This window comes from Vanellus vanellus, assembly GCF_965231255.1.
Source record: "Vanellus vanellus genome assembly, contig: HAP1_SCAFFOLD_35, whole genome shotgun sequence".
In the NCBI taxonomy this organism is placed as follows: Eukaryota; Metazoa; Chordata; class Aves; order Charadriiformes; family Charadriidae; genus Vanellus; species Vanellus vanellus.
This window is the reverse complement of record NW_028128889.1, coordinates 923375-946222: the sequence shown is the minus strand read 5'-3', so window position 1 is coordinate 946222 and position 22848 is coordinate 923375. Positions and strand designations below refer to the sequence as shown.

The window sequence follows — 22848 nt, the reverse complement described above, 5'->3', positions numbered from 1 at the left end:
GGGGTTAACAGGAAGAGCCAGCAGGTCAATGACTGACTCCAAACTTGGTGCTACCAGTAGGGTTTTGGGTTCTTTCATCACGGCCCGATTTACAGAACACCGGGCCTGCTGGCAGCAGATGGGAAAAGCCTGTCTCACAGGGGAAAAGGGGTCTTGGACTAGAGTTAGCAGGGCTCACTGAGAGAGCTTTAAAGTCAATTGGCAGGGGGGTGGGCATGTGACTGGGCTCGATAGTGAGGCGCCTGGGGGTAGTAGCTGAGCACTTGTGGGGCAGAGTGCTGGTATTTTTGAGGATTGGAAGGCCCACCACCCCTCAAGGGCAAAAACTATACACTCATTGGCTTTTCTGAAATGCCTATACACTAATGCGCGCAGCATGGGGAATAAACAAGAGGAGTCAGAGGTCTGCGTGCGGTCACAGGACCATGATCTCATTGCAATTACTGAGACGTGGTGCTCAAATGACTGGAACGCTGTGATGGAGGGCTATGTTCTCTTTAGGAAAGGTAAGCCAGCGAGGCGAGGTGGTGGAGTTGCTCTTTATGTCAGAGAGCAACTGGAATGTATCAAGCTCTCCCTGGGAGCAGACGAAGAGCCAGTTGAGAGCTTGTGGGTAAGGATCAAGGGGCAGGGTAATATGAGAGACACTGTTGTGTGTGTCTATTACAGGCCACCTGATCAGGATGGGGAAGTTGATGAGGCCTTCTACAGACAGGTGAGAATTGCCTCACAATCACAGGCCTTGGTTCTGATGGGGGACTTCAACTACCCTGGTATCTGCTGGGAAGGCCACACAGCTGGGCATGTACAGTCCAGGAGGTTCCTCCAGTGCATTGATGACAACTTTTTGACTCAGGTGGTGGAGGAGCCCAGCAGGAGAGGTGTACTACTGGACCTAGTACTGACAAACAAAGAAGGACTGGTGGAGGCTGTTGAGGTTGGGGGCAGACTGGGCTGCAGTGATCATGAGAAGATTGAGTTCAGGATTAAGTGCAGTATACACAAAAAGACAAGTAGGGTTGAAATCTTAAACTTCAGGAGGGCTAACTTTGATTGCTTCAAGGAATTGCTTGGACAAATCCCATGGGGGAGGGCTCTAGAGAGAAGGGGGGCTCAAGAGATCTGGCTCACTTCCTCCAAGCTCAGGATCGGTGCATCCCGAAGAGCAAGAAATCAGGCAAGGGAAGAAGGAGACCTGCATGGCTGAGTAGGGACCTTCTGAAAAAGCTCAGGTGGAAGAAGGGAATTTACAATGGGTGGACAAAGGGGCTGACCGCTTGGGAAGAGTATAAGAATGCTGTCAGGGTATGCAGGGAGGAAACAAGGAAAGCCAAGGCAGCCTTGGAACTGAACCTGGCAAGGGATGTCAAGGCCAATAGGAAGGGTTTCTTTAAGTATATAGGAGACAAAAGGAAAACTAGGGAAAATGTGGGCCCGCTGTTGAATGAGACAGGTGCCGTGGTGACAGATGATGCAGAGAAGGCGGAGTTGCTGAATGCCTTCTTTGCTTCTGTCTTCAGGAACACAGGAAGTTCCGTTCAAATACACGGAAACAGTTCTTTACGGTGAGGGTGACAGAGCACTGGAACAGGCTGCCCAGGGAGGTTGTGGAGTCCCCTTCCCTGGAGATTTTCAAGACCCGCCTGGATGCAGTCCTGAGTAATGTGCTCTAGGCAATCCTGCTTTAGCAGGAGAGTTGGACTAGATGATCTCTAGAGGTCCCTTCCAACTCTGATAATTCTGTGATTCTGTGATTCACTGCTCAGGCCACTCCTTGGGAGACCCAGACTTTGCGGGTAACGGAGAAAGTCTGGAGAAAGCAAGACTTTCCCTTGGTTGATGAGGAACAAGTTAGAGATCAGTTAGATAAACTGGATAACCACAAGTCCATGGGGCCTGATGGGATGCACCCTCGAGTGCTGAGGGAGCTGAGGGAAGTCATTGCTGGGCCGCTCTCCATCATCTTTGAAAGGTCCTGGAGAACAGGTAAGGTGCCTGAGGGACTGGAGGAAAGCCAATGTCACTCCAGTCTTCAAAAAGGGCAAGAATGATGACTCGGGAAACTACAGGTCGGTCAGCCTTACCTCCATCCCTGGAAAGATGATGGAACAGCTTGTTGTGGGTGTCATCTCAAAGCACCTGAAAGAAAAGAAGATTATCAGAAGTACTCAGCATGGATTCACCAAGGGGAAGTCATGTCTGACTGATCTGATAGCCTTCTATGATGGGGTGGCTGGATAGGTAGAAGAGAGGAAGGCAGTGGATGTTGTCTACCTTGACTTTGGCAAGGCTTTCTATACTGTCTCTCACATCATCCTCACATGCAAGCTTAGGAAGAGTAGGTTAGATGAATGGACAGTGGAGTGGATTGAGAACTGTCTGACAGGTAGAGCTCAGAGGGTTGTGGTTAGTGGTGCAGAGTCTCGCTGGAAGTCAGTAACGAGTGGTGTCCCTCAGGGGTCAGTACTGGATCCAGTCCTGTTCAATATATTCATCAATGACATGGATGAAGGCATAGAGTGTACCATCAGCAAGTTTACTGATGACACGAAACTAGGAGGAGTGGCTGACACACCAGAAGGCTGTGCCGCCTGGACAGGCTGGAGAGTTGGGCAGAGAGAAACTGTATGAAATTCAACAAGGGCAAGTGTAGGGTACTGCACCTGGGGAGGAATAAGCCCATGCAGCAGTACAGGTTGGGGGCTGACCTCCTGGAGAGCAGCTCTGTGGAAAGGGACCTGGGAGTCCTGCTGGACAACAGGATGACCATGAGACACCAATGTGCCCTGGTGGCCAAGAAGGTGGATGGCATCCTGGGGTGCATCAAGAAGAGTGTGGCCAGCAGGTCGAGGGAGGTCATCCTTCCCCTCTGCTCTGCCCTGGTGAGGCCACATCTGGAGTACCGTGTCCAGTTTTGGGCTCCCCAGTTCAAGTAGGACAGGGATCTGCTGGAGAGGGTCCAGCAAAGGGCTATGAAGATGATTAGGGGATTGGAACATCTTTGTTATGAGGAAAGGCTGAGGGACTTGGGACTTTCTAGTCTGGAGAAGGTAAGATTGAGGGGGGATCTTATAATGCTTATAAATACTTAAAGGGAGGGTGGCAGGAGGATGGGAGCAGTCTTTTTTCAGTGGTGCCCAGTGACAGGACAAGAGGTAATGGGCACAAAGTTGAGCATAGGAAGTTCCGTCTAAACATGAGGAGGAACTTTACTTTGAGGGTGGCAGAGGACTGGCACAGGCTGCCCAGAGAGGTGGTGGAGTCTCAGGCTCTGGAGACATTCCAAACCGACCTGGACACCATCCTGTGCAACCTGCTGTAGGTGTACCTACCCTGGCAGGGGGGTTGGAATGGAAGATCTCCAGGGCTCCCTTCCGACCCCTGTCGTTCTATGATTCTGATTCTGTGATGTGCAGGTAGAGCCGTTATCCAAGTAATCATATACATCTGAATTGTGAACCACAAAAAACCAGTGCATTTAAACTTTTGCATAAAACCACAAAGAGTAAATAAACTATGCAACACAGTCGGCAGGTTAAACGGAGTTGACTCAGTTAAGAACAAACAAAGCTCTCTAAAGGTGCAATATAACATTTCATTTAAGAACGACGTGATGTGAGCTGTCTGTTCTAATCTCTGGGCAAGCTGGAATTCAAACTATTCAGCCAATCTATCACAGCTCTGGTCGGGCCCTGCTCAAGCCCCACACTGGGCACCAATACGTATGTTGAGATTTGGGCTGAACCAGCCACTGGGCGGAACAACATGTGCCCTCCCCAACCTCTCTTCAAAGAGAGGCAGGAGAAAGAGAGAGAGTTATGAGTTTAGAAGCAACTAAACTACTTTAATTGAATATTAATAATGAAATTAAAAGGCAATAATGAAATAGATACAAAACCCTATCAAGCTCCCAGGATGACAATCCCATCAGTGGTGGGACTGGGGAAGTGCCAGACTGAACTCAGCAATGAATGAGAACTGGATTCTGGATCTGGATTCAGGACTGGGATGAAAGGTAGATGAACAGAGTCCTTCTTGGATGTCAGCCATTGAAGAAAAAGAGACTGACCCTTTGTTCCCTCAGCTTTTACACTGAGCACGAGGCAGATGGGATGGAATACCCTGTTGGTCAGTTTGGGGTCACCTGTCCTGTCCGCTCTTCCCCGCAGGTGGGACCCCTCTGTGCTTTTCCGCTTCCGACCCTCCAATGGGGAAAGCAACAAAGTGGATGTTACAGCAATAAGTATAAGCAGGAGCCTCCCTGCATGCCTTTCCTTGGCCTCAACTATAAACACAGGTAAGCAGAGTCTTACCACTCCGAGAGAAGGCTGTGTCTGCACAATATGCTGTTAATTTCAGTAGTTAGAAGAGGCTCAGCTCAAAAGTGAAGTTCCTGAACAGAAAATTGATTCTGCTTCACCTCAAACCAGGATCACACTTTTAAATTCCGCTGGACAGGGTGCTGGGCCATCTAATTGACACTGTGCTTTTGCCAAGAAAGGTTGGACCAGATGACCCTTGAGGTCCCTTCCAACCTGCTATTCTAGGTTTCTAAGATTTTTTTCAGTGCCGTTCAGTGACAGGATCAGCAGCAATGGGCATGAGGTGAAACACAGCTCTGAACATCAGGAAAATTTTTTGAACTGAGGGGTGGCACAGGTTTCCCAGAGAGGTTGTGGAGTCTCCATCCTTGATGATATTCAAGAGGCATCTGGACATGATCCTGGACAACTGGCTCTAGGTGGCCCTGCTACAGAAGGGGACTTGACCAGATGACTTTTGGTGGTTCCTTCCACCCTCAACCATTCGTCAATTCTGTGAAAAAGACAAGTGATCCTTGATTTGGCCTTTCCCTCTGGTCTCAGGTGTCTGGAATTACTGATGGCTCATCTAAGAAGCAAAGAGTGAGGTCAAAAGGGCATCAAATCCCTCAGCTTTGTCAATGTCTTCTGTCACCAGGACTCCTGCCCCATTCAACTGTGGTCTCATGTTTTCCCAAGCCCTCCCTTTGCCAGTGATATAGTGGTAGCATCCTTTCTTGTTCCCTTCATTTCCCTTCCCAGATAAAATGAGCATGTTCCCCATGAGAGCATGGTGCATGGTCATCTGAAGAAAGCTTTAATCTTTCTTAACTATCTTCCTTAATCTTCCTGATTCCCTGAAGAAGACACGCACTACCTCACCCATGTGTCTTTGCCCACTAACGCATTTGTTCTCAGCTGACTCATCGCCTCTCCCCAGGCTGACATCCAGACATTCCTTCTGCTCTCTCTCATGACCTGTTGGAGTGGGTCCAGAGAAGGCCATGAAGATGATCCCACGCTCTTCCCTGATGTGTGTGAGGAAACACTGTTTACCCACGAAGAGAGTGAAGCACTGGAGCAGGTTGGACAGCAACATTGTGCTGTGTCATTCCTTTGAAGGTTTCAAAGCCAACGTGCATAAATCCCTGAGCAACCTGGTGTAACCTGATAGCTGCCCTTGCTGTGAGATGGACATTGGCCTAGAGAGTTTCTGCGGTCCCTTCAACATGAGTCATTCCGTGCTTCCTTCCACCACAGCTCTTCCCTTTATCATGGTAGGGAAAGTACTCAGACGCTCCAGGACCCTGAAAGTAAGTCAGACATAGGTTTGGTCAGATCATCTGGGTCATTCTTGTCCCACACCAGTCACTGCTGCTCACATCCAGAGCATCTTGGCAGGAACCCCCAAACCAGCCTTGATCTAGTCCTTAGCTTCACTTGCCATTTCCTTTCTCCCTCTTTTCTTCTCTTTGATCCTTCTTGTACCCTCCAGTACAAAGAGCCCACCCCTGTTTTCTCTTTCCTCACTGGCCCTGGTTTTGCATGCTTTGCAGATGTTTCTGAGATGGTCACCATGGATAATCCTAAATTGGAAAGAAGTTGCATTAAAGTAGCCCCACCTGTTAGTATCTGGAGTACCTTGTGTGGAACACATCATCAGGGCTGCCATCTGCATGCTAATGTAAGCAGCTGACAAAAGGGAGCTTCAGTCCAGGGGGGGGCTAGAGAAACTCTGGGATTTGGGCAACAGAAAACCTTTGAAATTTTACACAGAGAAGAGGCCAGTTGTGCATTAGGGGGAAGAATAATCCTGTAGCTGAAGGCAGCCTGGGACCTGCCTGGCTGAGTAGGCACCCTGAGGAGAAGGGCCTGGCACCACGAGGGATGCCAGAGGAGCCAGTAGGGCATGCTCACCATGCAAAGGGCCAGGTGCATTTGGAGCAGCATTAGGAGGAGTGTGGGTCACCCACACCAGCGGAGCAGTCATCCCACTCCACTGAAACCTCGTGTGGCCATCTCTGGACTAGCGTGGCCCTCTTTGGGGCTTCCTGTTCTAGACAAGTGGGGAGGAATGGAGAGTGTCCAGAGGAGATCTGCCAATACGGGATTCATGGCCTCAAGCACATGTCCCATTTGGGGAGGCTGAGGGACCTGGGGTCCTTCAGCCTGGTGAAGTGGAGGCTCACATCACAGTCACAACCCCTAACTGCTTGAAGGGTGGTTTCAGAGATGGTGGAGCTTTTCTTCATAATGGTCAAAAAGCAGGAGAGAGGAAGAATGCCACAACGTGTGGCTTGGGAGGTTGAGACTAGAAATGAAGAGAAGGAAATGTCACTGCAAGGGCAGTGCTGTGGAACAATCGGGCACCCAGAGGGAGGCTGGACCAGCCCATGGCTTTGTCTTTCAAGGACCAGCCAGGGAGGATGGAGAGATATCAGTAAGGGCAGTGAGATATTGAGGTGAAAATGAAAGACAATTGAGTGCCTTCAAAGAAAGAAGGGGGCACTGAAAGCCCCCACCAGACATGATCTCTTCTTCACTATGGCTATGGCTACTGTCTATGCCACCAAGTCCTACCAGAAGGTACCTTAACCGTTTTCAGGAAGACTTCATGACCTCCTTGCCCCACCCAGAAGTGTCATGCCATACTCCTGCCCTCGGCATTGCACATCCCCACATCACACTGCCCCAGGAAGAGCCCTGAGCAAGGGGTGAGGGACGAGATCTCCTTTCCCAGGGGCTGCAGGTCAGAGTGTGGCCCTTTGTCTCAATGTAACACATTCAGGTTTCCTCAGCATCAGAGCCACCTTTAATTTTCCTTTCCCTACCTGTCATTATTGACTCCTGTTTTCTGCTCTAATGAGGCCCTGGGGAGGCTTTGTTGGTAATGGTCCTCAGTGGGACCCATTAACACTCCAAGAAAGTGTTGGTTTTGACGATGACATCAAAGTTCTGCTTCTTGACAAGTTTCTTGTACTTCATCTCAGTGTCTGAGGTTCATGGACTGTGTCTGAAACCCACCAGAGGGGTCATTAAAATGCCTTGGGCTGGTGCTGTGCTGCTGAGCTGGGCCGGGCTCTTGGGACAGAGGGAGCACTTGGCGAGTTGGTGCTGCTGTAGAGACAGCTCTGCCCAGGAGCAGCTCCTCTGCAAAGCGCCGCAGGGCTGAGGGAACAGCTTCAGGTGCGACGATGAGATGAGCAATGCAGAGAGAGCTTAAAGGCAGTTGGGAGTGGAAGACAGCTGAGAGCTCACAGTGGGAGAAAGCTTCACAGCCCTCTGCACGGTAAGTCTCGGGCTGCAGGGCACTGCCACTGCAGTGTAGAGGAGGATAAGGGTGTTCTCCAGAGCAGGGCTTCCCTGCAGCACCGCCAGAGGAGCAGGACTGCCTTGTCCTTGGGATGGCTGCAATGGTGTGCAGGCGGGTGTGCAGCCAGGGGTGCCCGGGGCTGTCCTTCAGAGCAGGGTCCCTGTGCCCCGGGGGGCTGTGTGCCTTCCCAGTGAGCTTCTGCCCTCAAGGATGTGGCATCCAGGGCAGCAGCTGCCTCATCTGTGGCCAGAGCTGGGGCAGAAGAGACTCTCCTGAGTGCCCTTCTGTCCCTCCCTGGCCTTGCCTGCCTTGGCAGAACCATTGGGCCATTTCTCCTTGCTTCTCCACCCATCCCTGCTCTTGCTGTTGCTCTTCTTTTTAGGTTCTCTGGGATGGGGCTTCAGCAGCAGCTCAGTGATTGACCCTGCAGGTCCTGCCATGCTGATGTGTCCATGGTCCCCCAGCCCCCTTCCAACCTGTGGGTCTCTCGGCAATGCATTCCACGGTCTGGGGATAAAGCTGACATTTTGTTAAGGACACGCCATCTTCTGGGCATCCAAAAGCTCACAGCTCTTCACTGGGGAGTGGAGGTTTAAGATCTGCACTTTGAAACCTGGATTCCTCTGATCTCTCTGTGATTATCCTCCAGAGCAAAGAGGTGCAAGAAAAAGCAGCTGAGCTTTTCTTCAGCTTTCTTCAGCTGAGCTGAGCTGAGATGGACAGATGGTCTGTCCATCTGTCCAAGACGGATGGACAGACCAGCTCTCCTCCTTCTGCACTCAGGCTCTGTCCTATTGCCTCCCAGGATTCTCCAAATAGCACTTGTAGTGTAATAAAAACGACAGGAACTTTTTTCTTCAAAAATGACTCCTTAGGTGGGACAGGGGTAACAGGAGCAAAAGAAACAAAACCCCCAACCCACATCTGTGTTCTGCCGCCAGGGGAACTGGGAGTGACAATGGTCAAAAGATTTTTATATCAGCGATAGGTTCAACCTGTGATCACTCCTGGTTCCCGTCTACCAATTGCTGCACAGCACGACCGACTCCTCTGGAGCCCACAGCAGAGTCCCCTACTCCCCACTGCACCCTCAGTCTGCACAAACCGGGATCACGCCAGGATCTGCACAAAGGTCTTCCTGGAAGGACAGAGTTCACTTGGGAGACATTACTGTAACATATGGAACAGGCTCCACTCAGAGTTGTCTGTTCTAACTCCTCACTGTTTTTTCCTCCTTCAACAGGCCCCTCTGTTCAGTGGGAACAAATGTCCAACAGCAGCTCCATCACCCAGTTCCTCCTCCTGGCATTCGCAGACACACGGGAGCTGCAGCTCTTGCACTTCTGGCTCTTCCTGGGCATCTACCTGGCTGCTCTCCTGGGCAATGGCCTCATCATCGCAGCCATCGCCTGCGACCACCGCCTCCACACCCCCATGTACTTCTTCCTCCTCAACCTCTCCCTCCTTGACCTGGGCTGCATCTCCACCACTATCCCCAAAGCCATGGCCAATTCCTTCTGGGACACCAGAACCATCTCCTATGGGGGATGTGCTGCTCAGGTATTTTTGTTTCCCTTCTTGATCTCAGCAGAATTTTCTCTTCTGACCGTCATGGCCTATGACCGCTACGTGGCCATCTGCAAACCTCTGCACTATGGGACCCTCTTGGGCAGCAGAGCTTGTGTCCACATGGCAGCAGCTACCTGGGGCAGTGGTTTTGTTCATGGTGTGCTGCACACGGCCAACACATTTTCCATACCACTCTGCCAGGGCAATGCCTTGGACCAGTTCTTCTGTGAAATACCCCAGATCCTCAAGCTCTCCTGTTCAGAGACACACTATCTCAGGAAAGCTGGGCTTATTGTACTTAGTGCCTGTTTATTCTCTGTGTGTTTTGTTTTCATTGTGGTTTCCTATGTGCAGATCTTCAGGGTTGTTCTGAAAATACCCTCGGAGCAGGGGAGGCACAAAGCTTTTTCCACGTGCCTCCCTCACCTGGCTGTGGTCTCCCTCTTTGTCAGCACTTCATTCTTTGCTTACCTGAAGCCCCCCTCCATCTCCTCCCCATTGCTGGATCTGGTGATGGCTGTTATGTACTCTGTGGTGCCTCCAGCAGTGAACCCCCTCATCTACAGCATGAGGAACCAGGAGCTCAAGAATGCCCCGTGGAGACTGATCCAAGGGGTCTTGCACCATCAACAGGAATTCTCTTCCCCTTCTTTGTGTGGTACGCGGAAAGTATTTTAGGAAGACCTCTGTATTTCTTTTCTCTGATAATCATACTTAGAGGTAATTGCTTGTGATCACAGCACTTCCCTTGACGCTCTGTCCTGTCATGTGTGATCCTTGAAGAAGTATGTGTCACCTCTTGCCTTCCTAATAGCATCTCTGCAAAAAAAGCGATGTCCCGAGTGTGGCGCCTGAAGGCTGGGGTCTCCTTGATTCAGTTGCTGTTAAAACCAAACCCAAGGAAATGGACAGTGTCTTTCCACCTTGTTTTCTCCGTGCGTTTGGGGGAATAAAGTTATGGTATCACTGGGATCTTTCAGACACCTAGCAGTTGAAGGCTCTCTTATTCACTTTGAGGTGCAGGAGAGATCACGCAGGACTTCCTTGTCACCCTCCTCAGGCTGTCACAGGTATGGTGGGGCTGATGGCAGATGTCAGTCCATGTGGAAAGGAATCTGGAGTAATCAGGGGAGGATGGGGACACTCCATGTCCTCTGGGGTGGGAAGGGAATGGAGACTGAGAAGGTGAAACAGCCTCCAAGATTCAGTCCCCCGAGGAGAAAGCACCAAACCAGGTGCCCACAAACCAGGACTGTGCCGTGCCGTTGGAGGCAGTGAAGATGCAGCGGGCCCAGGGAAGGGAGACTGGAGAGGTGGGGGAGCTGCCTGAGGAGCCCCAGGACTCTGGTGCTGTGCTGGGGAGCAGGGCAGGCGGGGAGGCCGAGCGGGGCAGAGGCAGTGTGGGCGGGGGATGCCCCGCAGATGAATGCAGGAGAGCCCGAGAGTGAGCGGGCTCTGCTGGCACTTGGGGCCAGCTCCAGCCCTGGGCTGGTGGGGAGGCTGAGAGCCTGCTCTGCCCGCCAGCAGCTGCTGTGGCCTTCCGAGGGGCTGGGGCTGTGGGGGGAGTGCCCAGAACCCCGCAGTACCCTGTGGCCAGCGCTGCTGTGGGGCCAGCCCAGACTGGGCTGCTCTGCTGGGCTGGGGAGAGGGCAGGGGAGGTGGGGCAGAGCCAGGGAGTCTCTGGATGGTCGGGAAAGTGCCAGGAGAGAGCAGTTCTTCCAATGTCTGGGCCACATAATAATACACTGGACCAGAATGATACATAATGGTCTAACACAAAAGATGGAAAAGGTGGAGTAGAACAGACCACAACACAATAGTGTGCCCGGTCCCCATGGTCCTGCCGTATGAAGATAATAACTATAATCGATCACTCCTGACAACATAACATGGTTACATGGACCATCTTTTAACAATTAACAGTCCCAATTTATATGATGGGACACCACTGAGTTACTGGGGACGGGATCGGGAGTACGGAATAGCATAGATGCTGAGGTCTTAGTGAACAGACTAACTGCTACTACCAGTGACCTGACCAAATTGGAACGCCCACTACAGTCATCTTTATCAGCCTTGGGAGCAAGTCAGTGTCTCCGATCAGACATTTTACCTCATTGGGAACAAAGTGAAGAAAATAATCATCAATTAATTGCAAAAGCCCTCGGAGCAACCCAAGATAACACCTCTCTTGCCTTGAGTTGATTCTGAGCACACTTGTGGATACAGCCTATGTTAGCAGCCGTTGTTAGTGAAGGAGAAGGAGGAACCCTACCACTGAAACTCGTAAACTGATTTGGACAATGCCTCAGAATTTGAAAAGCAGTTTCAATCATGGTGGCAACTCTGCAACTTCACTTATCACACGGAAAGTGATAAGATTGTTGCCTTCATCCTCGCAATACGCAATGCTTCGGTGTATACTATATACCCAATCACGGCCTTAGGACTAAATCAAAATGGAACTGTACCCTGTCCCTTAGAACAGAGAGTGTGGGCCCATCAAAAGGAGGAAAGTGACAGTTGATGTCAACACATGCATTGTGAGAGAGCAACAAGGTTTCATTTGCAAAAGTATCATTCTTGAAGCTGAAGACATCTGTTAAGATACAGAACAAAGCATCTGCCACCTTGAAATCCACCCAAATGAGATTCCTGAATCTGTCATCAGACATTGGAAAAGGACATGCCTGCATGCAAACAGTGTGTGAATCTTTATTGATAGATGATCTTGCTTACAACATAACCAATCAGCTCAACTTATGTGTATGCAACCTGTTCATAATTGTTGGTTGTGATTTTCATTTCTCTGTACCAATAACTATTCATGACGATTTGTCTTTTGATTACATGATATATCACGAGCTACAGCCCACACCTATCAGAATGAGTCTAAGTATAATCAAACAGCTCCTTCACCACCCTGATTTAATCAACCTTCTACAACGAACACGAGAGACTGGATAAAAAACTATTATCACAGGCTACAGAGATGTTGAAGAAATACACTGAGTGTTAAAAAGTGTCAAAGGAGGACAAGAACACCACTGGTGGGAAGTCTTGTTTGGATGGTCTCCAACAGCAACTGGAATACCAAACCCGGTGTTACAGCCTATCGTGATCTTACGGACTGCTGTTATATTATGCTTTTTGTTAAATATTGTCTTATACATTGCAGTTTGGAGGATGGCTAAACAAACTGCATTCCTGTGAAAATATCCCCGTGTATATAATGCCACTTAACCACAATTAACAAAACACTGAGGAACTACCCAAACACAAAATCTCCCTCAAATTATACTTGGACAGAGGCATTCCCTGTTTATAGGCATAGAGACAAGAGGCAACAAAACAGCAGCTCTACGGATGAGGTAAATTAACATTAGTCGCAGAGCAGATTGTGGTGGGGAACCCCCTCTCTTTCCAGGCCACTCGGTACATGGCGTGATTTCCTCCCCACCTGAGCCACAAAATAACACACTGGTCCAGAACAATACATAATGGTGTACCATGAAAGAGAGAAAAGGTGGAACACAATGGACCAGAACACAATAGTGTGCCTGATCCCTATGGTCCTACACTTTGAAGATAATAACTACAATCCATCACTACTCACAACATATAGTTGTGGACACAGAGCTGGGGCATACCAGGACCCCAAGTCCTTGCAAGTTCTGGGCTTGTGTAACCAGGGGAAAGTATTGGAACGTTGCATTGTCTGAGCTGGTCCAGAGTGGAAAAGTATCTGACAAAAGTCAATTATCTCAGATCCTAAAAGTAGCGATTCTAGTAAAGACCCTTTGAGCTCTTCTGGATCGCAGTGGGCTGTGGCCAGTATCTCCCCTGAGTGGGGACACCGCTCAGGCTGACACCTCGAGGACTGGAAGGCCAGACTAGTCGAGCCTCAACTACTGCCCCTTGAGGAACACTGATGCATTGTATTTATCCTAAACTCGGGAAAGGGAAATTGTGACTATAGGCTAGCCTCTCTCCCACCCACCCCTCCACCTATGTGTTTGTGATATACACATTAGCTTTATGGAGGTTTTATTCTGCTGTTTGTCCATGTACGCGTAGGAGATAAAAGCAATACCTGTTGGCTCGTTAGAGGCATTATGAAATTATGAGCATTATAGCTAATATGCTATTATGAAATTCCTGATTCCAGGAATCCAAGACCTCTGTCTGTGTGTGTGGGTGTGTGCATGCGCACTTATATGCTTTCCTTAGGTATTACGTATTATCTTGAGATATGTGCTCTTGCCCATATGTATATGTATTGATTTGGAATACTCTATAGCACGTTAGTGTCAATCTTCCCATCTTCGAATCTGTAGCTAAGTCGCTGTTCAATTATTTTGTTAAATCACTTTGCAAACCTCTACATTGGTTAATGATTAAGTGCTGCTAAAATTCCACCTCTTGATCTACCTTAAATCACTAATAAATTTTTAATCACTGTACATCATAACTGTGTCAAATCTTTCCCTCTGCTCTAACAAACCCATGGGGAGGCTTGCTCTGGAAGGGCCCTCCGTGGGGCCAATTAATGCTCCAACACACTTTGGCGTTTGCTGCTGACTTTAACTCCTGGACAGGTTGTTCAAACTCCTCTCAGTATCTGAGGTTCATGGGCTCAGCACCAAATACACCATGGGGCTCGTTAAAGTGCAGAAAGATTTAATGAGCAACATCTCTTCCGTGATTTTCTGCAGGGCTTCAAGGCTTGTACAGCTAATTGGAGAGGTCTCAGGAGTCTGCTTACAGTGGGAGATTTCAATGAGAACTTAATTAAAAATTGGTTTTAATTTTGAAGCATATTTTATTTTATGTTTTCAGATTACAGAAGTGCTGGCAGCTTTCTCCAACTGATACTGAAGCAGAGGGTGTCCTGAGGATGTCTGCAGAGGCAGCAACAGCTGTCTCCTCGAGGTCCCCCACTGTATGTACAACGTTCCTCCCCACCTCCCCAACCCCACCACTTCTCTCGGGGGCCGCCTGGGACTTACATTCTTTTCCTACATCACATTTCTGCACTGAACTCTGTAGATGAATGTTACAGCTTCTTTGTACCAATTCCCGCCTGATTTAACCTGAGACTTGGCAGTAAATAGACACAGGATTATTATTAATTTTGAACAACCACAATTAAATATAATTATAAATTAACAATTAATATATTATAATTAATTACAAATTAATTATATTATAAAACAATATATTTTAAAATTAATAAATAATAAAATGAAGTAACATTTTCTAAACTGCATGCCAGGTTCAAACCTCCAATAAGGTCCATCTTCCTCAAGCAATGACCATACATGACACATTTTAGATAAGAGAATAGGAAATGGTAAATATACACACAATTAGTGAGTTGGCTTAAGAGTTAATTCAGCAGACTACCAGAAAACAGCAAACCTTTTAGGTCCCTGAAGGTCAAAGTGTCAACTCCCTGAAGATCAAAGCAGTGAGAGATGACTGAAGGAACCATGTGCAAGGGGAGGTCAAAAATCCTGAGGACTAGGGAAAGAGCACATGGCCAGAAAATATTGAACATATAATGAAATTCTCCATTTGACATGACTCGGGGAAAATTTATTAGTTTTAGTAGGAGTATTCAATCACTTCAGCAAGTGACAAAGTGCTCACAGCTTTTTAAATCTTGACAAAATTTCTGAGGTTCTCAGGCAGAGCTCAGCATCCATTCTTGGCCAAATTCCCAGCCCAGAGCCTTGTCACCAACTCATGTCTCTCGCGATCTCCCTGCCCATCTTCCTGTGGTCACATCTACCTGGCTGCCTCTGCCTCCTGATCCCATGCCCACCTCTAGCAAATGAAGTTGGGGTGTTGTGGGCAACATTTGACAGTCAAATAAAAATCATTTGTCAATGTGGAAAGCAGTACTGAGTCACGACTGAGAAAGAAAAGAACCTGTGTTCCATCATGTGCTTGTTAACATCGTCAGACTTTGCAAAACTCTTCCTCAAAGACAGACTCTCCTAAAAATCCCTCTGCAACCGTACAGAAATTGAGATGCAAGAATAAACTCATTACAGTTGCTGCACACTAACAAGCTCCCAGGGGAAAGTCACAGGGAGTGGAGGGCCATGGCAGGAATAAAGAGGCTTGGAGGTTTAGCAGGGTCTGCTGAGGCTGTGGGTGATGAAGCTGTTTCAGGGAATTGAAGCGGGCTTCCCTGGGGGCTGATTGGAGCACAAACTCAGAGGCTGCGATTTGGGGATGACAAAGAAAGGAGGCCGAGACGTCCCGTGTCATGTAGCCCCTTGGATGTGCCCTGTCAAGCCAAGGGGCCCAGTGCTGATCCCCAGACCATTGAAATGGTGATGCTTTTGGTCCTGACCAGCTGAGATATCCCTTTGGTCACCACGAGGGCAGAAGCACGCAGAGTGCCTACACCCCCTTGCCTCTAAGACCTGGCACTACCCAGCTCACCCCAAACCTTTGCCTCTACCCTGACCCGAACACCAAACCCGGAGCTCTCATCTTTAGCCCTTCCCTGAACACTAATGCCAAAGCTGAAACCCTCACCAGGTGCCTCAAGCCTAAACCCTAACCCAACTCCCTCATCCTGTCCCTCAACCTCCCTTCCTCTTCAACCCCTCTCCTAAGCCTCACTCATGTTTCCCAGGAGGTAGAAGGAGGAGAGGGATTGTGAGGTTCTGTGGAGAAAGGCCAGGGAGATGAGATGAGAGGTTAGGGGCAGGCAAGAGGAAGATGAAGGCAAAAGTGTCCTTTCTGGAGAGTAGGTTGGGATGTCATTTCTGCTGGAGGAAGCAGCACTGTGAGGTGCTCCATAAGCCTGACCATTTCAACAAAGAGAGAAGGGAGTGCGGGGAAGGTCAGAGGAGAGGTGCGTGAGAGGGACAGCACTTAGTTGCTCTCTGTGAGGTCCCTACTCATGCCATGCTAGCCTTAACCCTGGCCCTCACCTCTATCCCTAACCCCACCCCCTAACCCACAAAGCTGACCAGTACTCACATCAATTCCAAGAAGGCCTAAGAAGAATTCCAAACCCTCACCCTGAGCCTCACCCTGATCCCCAACCCTAAAAGGGAAGCTCCTACCCCTCACCCTACCCTGAGCATGAAGTAGAAACTCTCAGCAGAATTTCAGGTTTGCCTGAATGCAAACTGCTAACAGAAACCACATCCCCCTAAGCCCCAGCACCCTCCCTGAGGTGGCACTCTGAGCAGGAAAGCTTGAGGGTCTCGGGGAAATTCACAGAAGAACTGGTCCAGGGCATTGCCTTGGTGGACTGGTAGGGAAAATGTATTAGCGTTGTGCAGCAGAGCATGGAATAAACTGCAACCTTAATCTGCTGTTGTCATTTTGACACAAGTCCTGCTGCTCATCAGGGTCTCACAGGACAAGGGTTTGCAGATGGCAACCTAGCGGTCGTAGGCCATGTGTTGTGGTTTCACCCCAGCCAGCAAATAGGACCAGGCAGCCTCTCTCTCAGCCCTGATTTCCACCCCAGAAAGGTAGGGAGAAGAGGGAGAAAAAGATGAGAAAGGAAAAAAAAACCAAACTCTTGTGGGTTGAGATAAAGACAGTTTAATAGAACAATAAGGAAAAGGAAAATAACACTAATAATAACAAGAATGGTAAAAGAATATACAATACACAAGTCCCTCTCACTATCTGGTAAATTGGTTCCCAGCCCGAGCCAAGCACAGATCACAGATTCTTCAGGCCAGCAAGCCTCCATTTACATACTGAGCATGACATCATCATGTTATGTCTGTGCCCCTTCTCAGCTTCTGTGGGAAGCTGGAAAAAGTCCTTGACCAGTATAGACTTCACTTAGCAACAGCTAAACCAATACTCATCGTTGACATTCCTTTCATACCCAGTCTGAAAACACAGCAATGATTAGAAAGAAAATTAACTCTCTCTCAGCTGAAACCAGGGCACTGTGACAGTGAGAAGAGGGCACTAAGCTCACACCAAGGAGACAAAGAGAAAGGCCTGTGCAGCACATCCCGTGTAGGAGATGGCCCTGGTGTCCCAGAGGGAACTGGCCATGGATTTGGGCGGAGTGGTAGAGATGGTGCCAAGGTCCAGCAGGGAGAGGCAGAGGAGGAAGGAGTACATGGGGTGTGGAGGCGGTGGTCTCAGGCTATGGCTGTGATGATGAGGGGGAAGCGAATACTGCTTTAGCCCGAGGGCTTCCAGCTTGGGATGAGACGCCTGCATTCCCTCAGCTGAATCGCTGCCCTGCACAGGGGAAGCCAACCCCTCCCTGTCCCACCCTGTGTGTCCTTTCATTTAGGGCAGTAATGGCATTTCCAGAGGGGAACATTTACAGCCTTTGCAGGCAACCACACTCTGCTGTGACAAACCATGCTGCTGGAGTCAGTCTCTCTCTGCTCTTTAGAGAGGGACAATCGGTGATTCATTCTGCTGACTGCAAAGGACATTCCCCAGGGGTGACCTGGAGCACCAGGAGAATCTCCAGGGAGCTGGGGCGGAGACAGTGACCCCTTGGGCTGGGTCTCTTCTCCTGAGCTGATCCAGGCTCCTAGGACAGGGGGAGCTGGTGGCAACCGGGCAGCGCTGCGGTGAGGCAGCTCTGCCCAGGAGCAGCTCCTCTGCAAAGCCCATCAGGGCCGGGGGCACTGCCTGCAGGTGACAAGGGGAAAGGAGAGAACACGATTTCAACAGCTCTCTGAAGCGGGAAGACAGCTTAAATCTCACTGCAGGAGAAATCCCCCAACAGCCCTTAACATGGTAAGTCTTTGGCTGCAGGGCAAGGCAGAGGAGAACCCTGGAGGGCTCCTCTAGAGCTGGCACAGCTCATGGCTGGGAGGATGTGTCTCAGTGTTTCTGCCGGCTTCTCTAGCACAGAGGAGGAGGACATTTTGTGGAGCTGTTATCAGCTGCCAAAATTGCCAGAAGGACAGGGCATGCCACCTCCCTTCTGCCAAGGATGGCTGCTGGGGTGGGAAGCCAGGGGGTGCAGCCCAGGGTGCCCCGGGCTGTCCTTCAGAGCTGTGTCCCTCCACCCCTGGGAGCTGTATGCCGCGTCAGGGACTCTGCTGCTGCCGGGCTCAGCACTCAGCCTGCCCAGGGAGCTCCCCACGGCGCTGCAGGGAGAAGCTCTGGGTAGACAGAGTGACCCACGGCAGGGCAGGGTCCTTCTGCCTGTCTAGGGGGTGATGGGTGGGTCAGGGCTGCTCTTAGCCCCTGCTCACAACCGAGACTTCTCTGGAGGGGACTTTACATGAGTATGACCAGGGCAGCCTTGTCCTGCTCAAGCCTGTTCTTTCTTGAAGCTGTGCTTGGAATTTTTCGCTGGTTTGTCTGCATGGGAATGAAGATAAGGCTGGCTGGCTTAGAAAAGGGCTGGGGCTCCTAAGCCACCACTCTGAGGTTTACGAGGAACCTCAGCAAGTGCCTTCAGCACCCATCAGTCTGCACATAGCACCAGCATCCCCTTTCCAGCTTCCTCAGGCTCTGTGACATGCTGCTTGGCTCCTGCTACCGTGGAGATGCCCATGGGCAGTGCCCCTCCTTTGGGAGGTGTCTGCAAAGCAGAGCTGAGCCCGCAAAGGGTGGGATGAGGTCTGTGAGTGATGAGGGGGCACAGAGGTGGGGACAGAGAAGCAGCTCCCAGCAGGGACGCGTTTAGGAAAGAGAGACGTAGGGAGGGAGGGAGAGGGTGCTGCTACCAGAAATGCCGAGGGAGGGGGGATTCGGGCACCTTCCTGCCATCCCCAGCAGGGCAGAAGCCTTCCCCAGAGCAAAGCCTCTTTCTCCTCTCCCACCCAGCAGAGCCTCTGCCCTCCAGGCTGTGGCCTTTCTGCCTGAGTGGCCTCCTCAGCAGCCCCAGCCCTGGGGAGGAGAAATTCCTGAGTGACCATCTGCCTGTCCCTGTCCTGCCTGCCTTGGCAGGGACATTGAGGCATTTCTCCATGTTTCCCCGGCTCTCTGTGCTGCCTTTTCCCACCAAGACTGCAGGCTCTTAGCGCTGCCATGGGAGGGTCTGGGACTGAGTTCACATACACCCCCACCACCCTCCACCCCCACCTCAGGACACCCCATCTTTAGGATATTCCTCTCTTTCTTGGGGGTGGAGGGGCTGCTGGGCTGCAGGCTGCTCTCCATCAGCGCACCGCTCTGCTGTAGCATCTCTGTGTCATCCGGGAGCCCCCTGGAGAAGACATGTCTCGCTCTATACTAAGAGACAGCTCCTTTGCATCTCAGGACTCACAATATTTCACTTCCAGTACAGCAGAAATGCAAACAAAATCTGTTTTATAAACAATACTCCAGTGTGGTGGGGCAACTCGAACAAATTAAACAAATCAAAATCTCCAGAGCGCTATGCTGTATTCGAGTGAATTGGGAGCAACAATGGTAAAAAGCTCTTCTCTATCAGAAGCAGATTTCATCTGAAATCACCCTGTGTTCCTGTTGAACATTTGCTGCATGGCAGAACTGACTTCTCCAGAGCCCTCAGCAGCACCCCTGCTCTCCTGGCAGCCTCAGCCAGTACCAGTCGCAGCTCAAGGAAAAGGGAGCTGCACAAAAGTGTTAGTGAAAAGACAGAGGCATTTTGAGGGATTTCTAAAAAAAAATGAAGTAGGTTTTCCTCAGAGAGGTATACCCTAACTCGTCACTGTCTTTTCCTCACTGGACACGACCCTGTGGCAAGAGGCAACAGATGGCCAACAGCAGCTCCATCACCCAGTTCCTCCTGCTGGCATTCGCAGACACACGGGAGCTGCAGCTCTTGCACTTCTGGCTCTTCCTGGGCATCTACCTGGCTGCCCTCCTGGGCAACGGCCTCATCATCACTGCCATCGCCTGCGACCATCGCCTCCACACCCCCATGTACTTCTTCCTCCTCAACCTCTCCCTCCTTGACCTGGGCTCCATCTCTGTCACTGTCCCCAAAGCCATGGCCAATTCCCTCTGGGACACCAGGACCATCTCCTATGGGGGATGTGCTGCACAGGTATTTGTATTTCTATTTTTTATCTCAGCAGAATATTTCCTTCTCACTGTCATGGCCTATGACCGCTACGTGGCCATCTGCAAACCCCTGCACTATGGGACCCTCCTGGGCAGCAGAGCTTGTGTCCACATGGCAGCAGCTGCCTGGGGCTGTGGATTTCTTGATGCTCTGGTGCACACTACACATACATTTTCACTACCTCTCTGCCACGGCATTGCCTTGGACCAGTTCTTCTGTGAAATCCCCCAAATCCTCAAGCTCTCCTGCTCAGACTCAGACTACCTCAGGGAAGTTGGTCTTATTGTTCTTAGCACCTGTGTATTCTCTGTGTGTTCTCTTTTCATTGTGCTCTCCTATGTGCAGATCTTCAGGGTTGTGCTGAGGATGCCCTCGGAGCAGGGACGCCACAAAGCCTTTTCCACGTGCCTCCCTCACCTGGCTGTGGTCTCCTTCTTCATCAGCACTTCATTTTTTGCTTACCTGAAGCCCCCCTCCATCTCCTTCCCAGCCCTGGATTTAGTGATATCATTTCTGTACTCGGTGGTGCCTCCAGCAGTGAACCCCCTCATCTACAGCATGAGGAACAAGGAGCTCAAGGATGCCCTGAGGAAAGCGATCCCATGGATCTTGCACCATTAAGACACCATTAACAATAATTTGCCTCCCCTTCTCTGCAGGTTTCCCAGGATGTATTTTAGACTTGGCCTCTACTCCCCGCTCCCCCCACCCCACCCCCCGCCTCTGGTTATCATACTTAGAGGTAATTGCTTGGGTTCAGAGTCCTTCACGTGCGACTCAGTCCTGTTGTGTCTGATCCTTGAAGAACTGTGTGTCACTTCTTGCCTCCTTAATAACACCTCTGCAATAAAAGGGGATGTCCTGAGTGTGGTGCCTGAAGGCTGGGCTCTCCTTGATACAGTTGAGGTACAAAACAAACCCAAGGAACTGAACTTTCCAAGTGTTTTGCACCTTATTCTTCCACTTCAACCTGTCCCTCCTCGACCTGGGCTCCATCTCCAATGCTCTCCCCAAATCCATACCCAATTCCCTGTGGGACACCAGGACCATCTCCTACTCGGGATGTGCTGCCCAAGTGTTTTTTCTTTTCTTCCCTCTCACTGTCATGGCCTATGACCGCTGTGTTGCCATCAACAAACCCCTGCAGTACAGGATCTTCATGAGCAGCAGAGCTTGTGTCCGCATGGCAGCAGCTGTCTGGGGCAGTGGGTTTCTCAATGCTCTGCTGCACACCACCAATATCTTTTCACTACCACTCTGCCACGGCAAAGCTGTGGACCAGTTCTTCTGTGAAATCCCCCAGATCCTCAGGCTCTCCTGCTCAGACTCCTGCCTCAGGGAGGTTGAGGTTCTTGTGTTTAGTCTTTGTTTAATCTTTGCATGTTTTGTTTTCATTGTGCTTTCCTATGTGGAGATCTTCAGGGCTGTGCTGAGGATGCCCTCGGAGCAGGGACCGCACAAAGCCTTTTCCATGTGCCTCCTTCACCTGGCTGTTGTGTCCCTCTTTCCCAGCACTGTCATGTTTGCCTACCTGAAGCCCCCTCCATCTGCTTCCCAGCCCTGGACCTGGTGGTGGCAGTTCTGTACTCAGTAGTGCCTCCAGCAGTGAACCCCCTCATCTACAGCATGAGGAACCGGGAGCTCAAGGATGCCCTGAGGAAACTGATTCCCTTGGTCGTATTTCAGCAGGACTGAGCCACCCATCTCTCTTCACAAGTAATTGCCAGTTATTCTCAGGCATCTTCCGTGCCTCGCACATTTGTCCTGTCATTATTGTGTCTGTACACAAATAATTGAATTTATCCCACTTCTCCAGTGGCACCGACCCACTCCATCTGACCCAGAGGCCTTCTTTCAATGTGTCGATTGCTATGTCAGAGCTGCCCTCCCATGTAGCCGCTAATAAAAGGGGATGTCCTCAGTGCACTGTCCAAAGACTGAGATCTTCTTCCTTTAGCTGGAGTCAGGAATACCCACAAGGAATTGCACACTAAAAGGGTCAGATGCTGTGCTTGGGGTCTCCATGGGCTCATGGAGATGAGCTCATTGGACGATGTGTTAGGGAGGGAGGGCTTGACTCAGCTCACATTTGTGGTCGCACAGTGCCACTGGAGATGATGAATGGGCAGTACGCATCTGCTCATGACTGTCCCACATGTAACAGCGCTGCTGACTGTTGCCCATCGTCCTGTCTCCCGCCAGGAGAGCACAGGGGATATTCACAGACACCCTGTGCCGGGGGGTGGGCAGCAAATGCAACTTCCAAAAGCCAAGTGGAGTCTCCTAAAGGTAAAGGGCTAAAGCAAAGAATACACAGGCTATTGATGGCTCTGCAATCCCAAGAGAGGCAGGGGAGGCACAGCGGGTGCAGGGAAGGGAGCCTGGAGTGTGATTCACATCACCTCCAATGAAGAGCCACGGCCTGGATCTAAGGACACATCTGAACGCCTTGTGACTTTCTGAAAAGCCCCACGATTGCTCCGAGCACCTGCACAGCCACAGGTCCCCAGGGAGAGCATTCTCACATGCAATGACCCCTGTCTCTCTGACTCTGCTTCCAGCTTGACCAGCACAGACAATAGTTAGCCACCCCATAGTCCCAGGGCACCACAGCCACCTCGCTCGGCAGAGCATCAGAACAGCCGGTCAGGCCAGCTCAGATG

General features: G+C 50.4%; 2 protein-coding genes across 2 annotated transcripts; both read left to right on the top strand.

Annotated features, from left to right (window-relative positions):
- Positions 1–8880: 8880 nt before the first annotated feature.
- On the top strand, positions 8881–9861 carry LOC309683894 (olfactory receptor 14A16-like; the record flags this gene model as incomplete). Its single annotated transcript, XM_082499879.1, has 1 exon — positions 8881–9861. One exon carries the CDS (start codon positions 8881–8883, stop codon positions 9859–9861), a length of 981 nt encoding a protein of 326 aa, XP_082356005.1.
- Positions 9862–19873: 10012 nt separating this feature from the next.
- Positions 19874–21880, top strand: LOC309683893 (olfactory receptor 14J1-like; the record flags this gene model as incomplete). Its single annotated transcript, XM_082499878.1, has 2 exons — positions 19874–20779; positions 21698–21880. The coding sequence occupies 2 exons, from the start codon at positions 19874–19876 to the stop codon at positions 21878–21880; spliced, it is 1089 nt and encodes a 362-aa protein (XP_082356004.1).
- Positions 21881–22848: the final 968 nt, after the last annotated feature.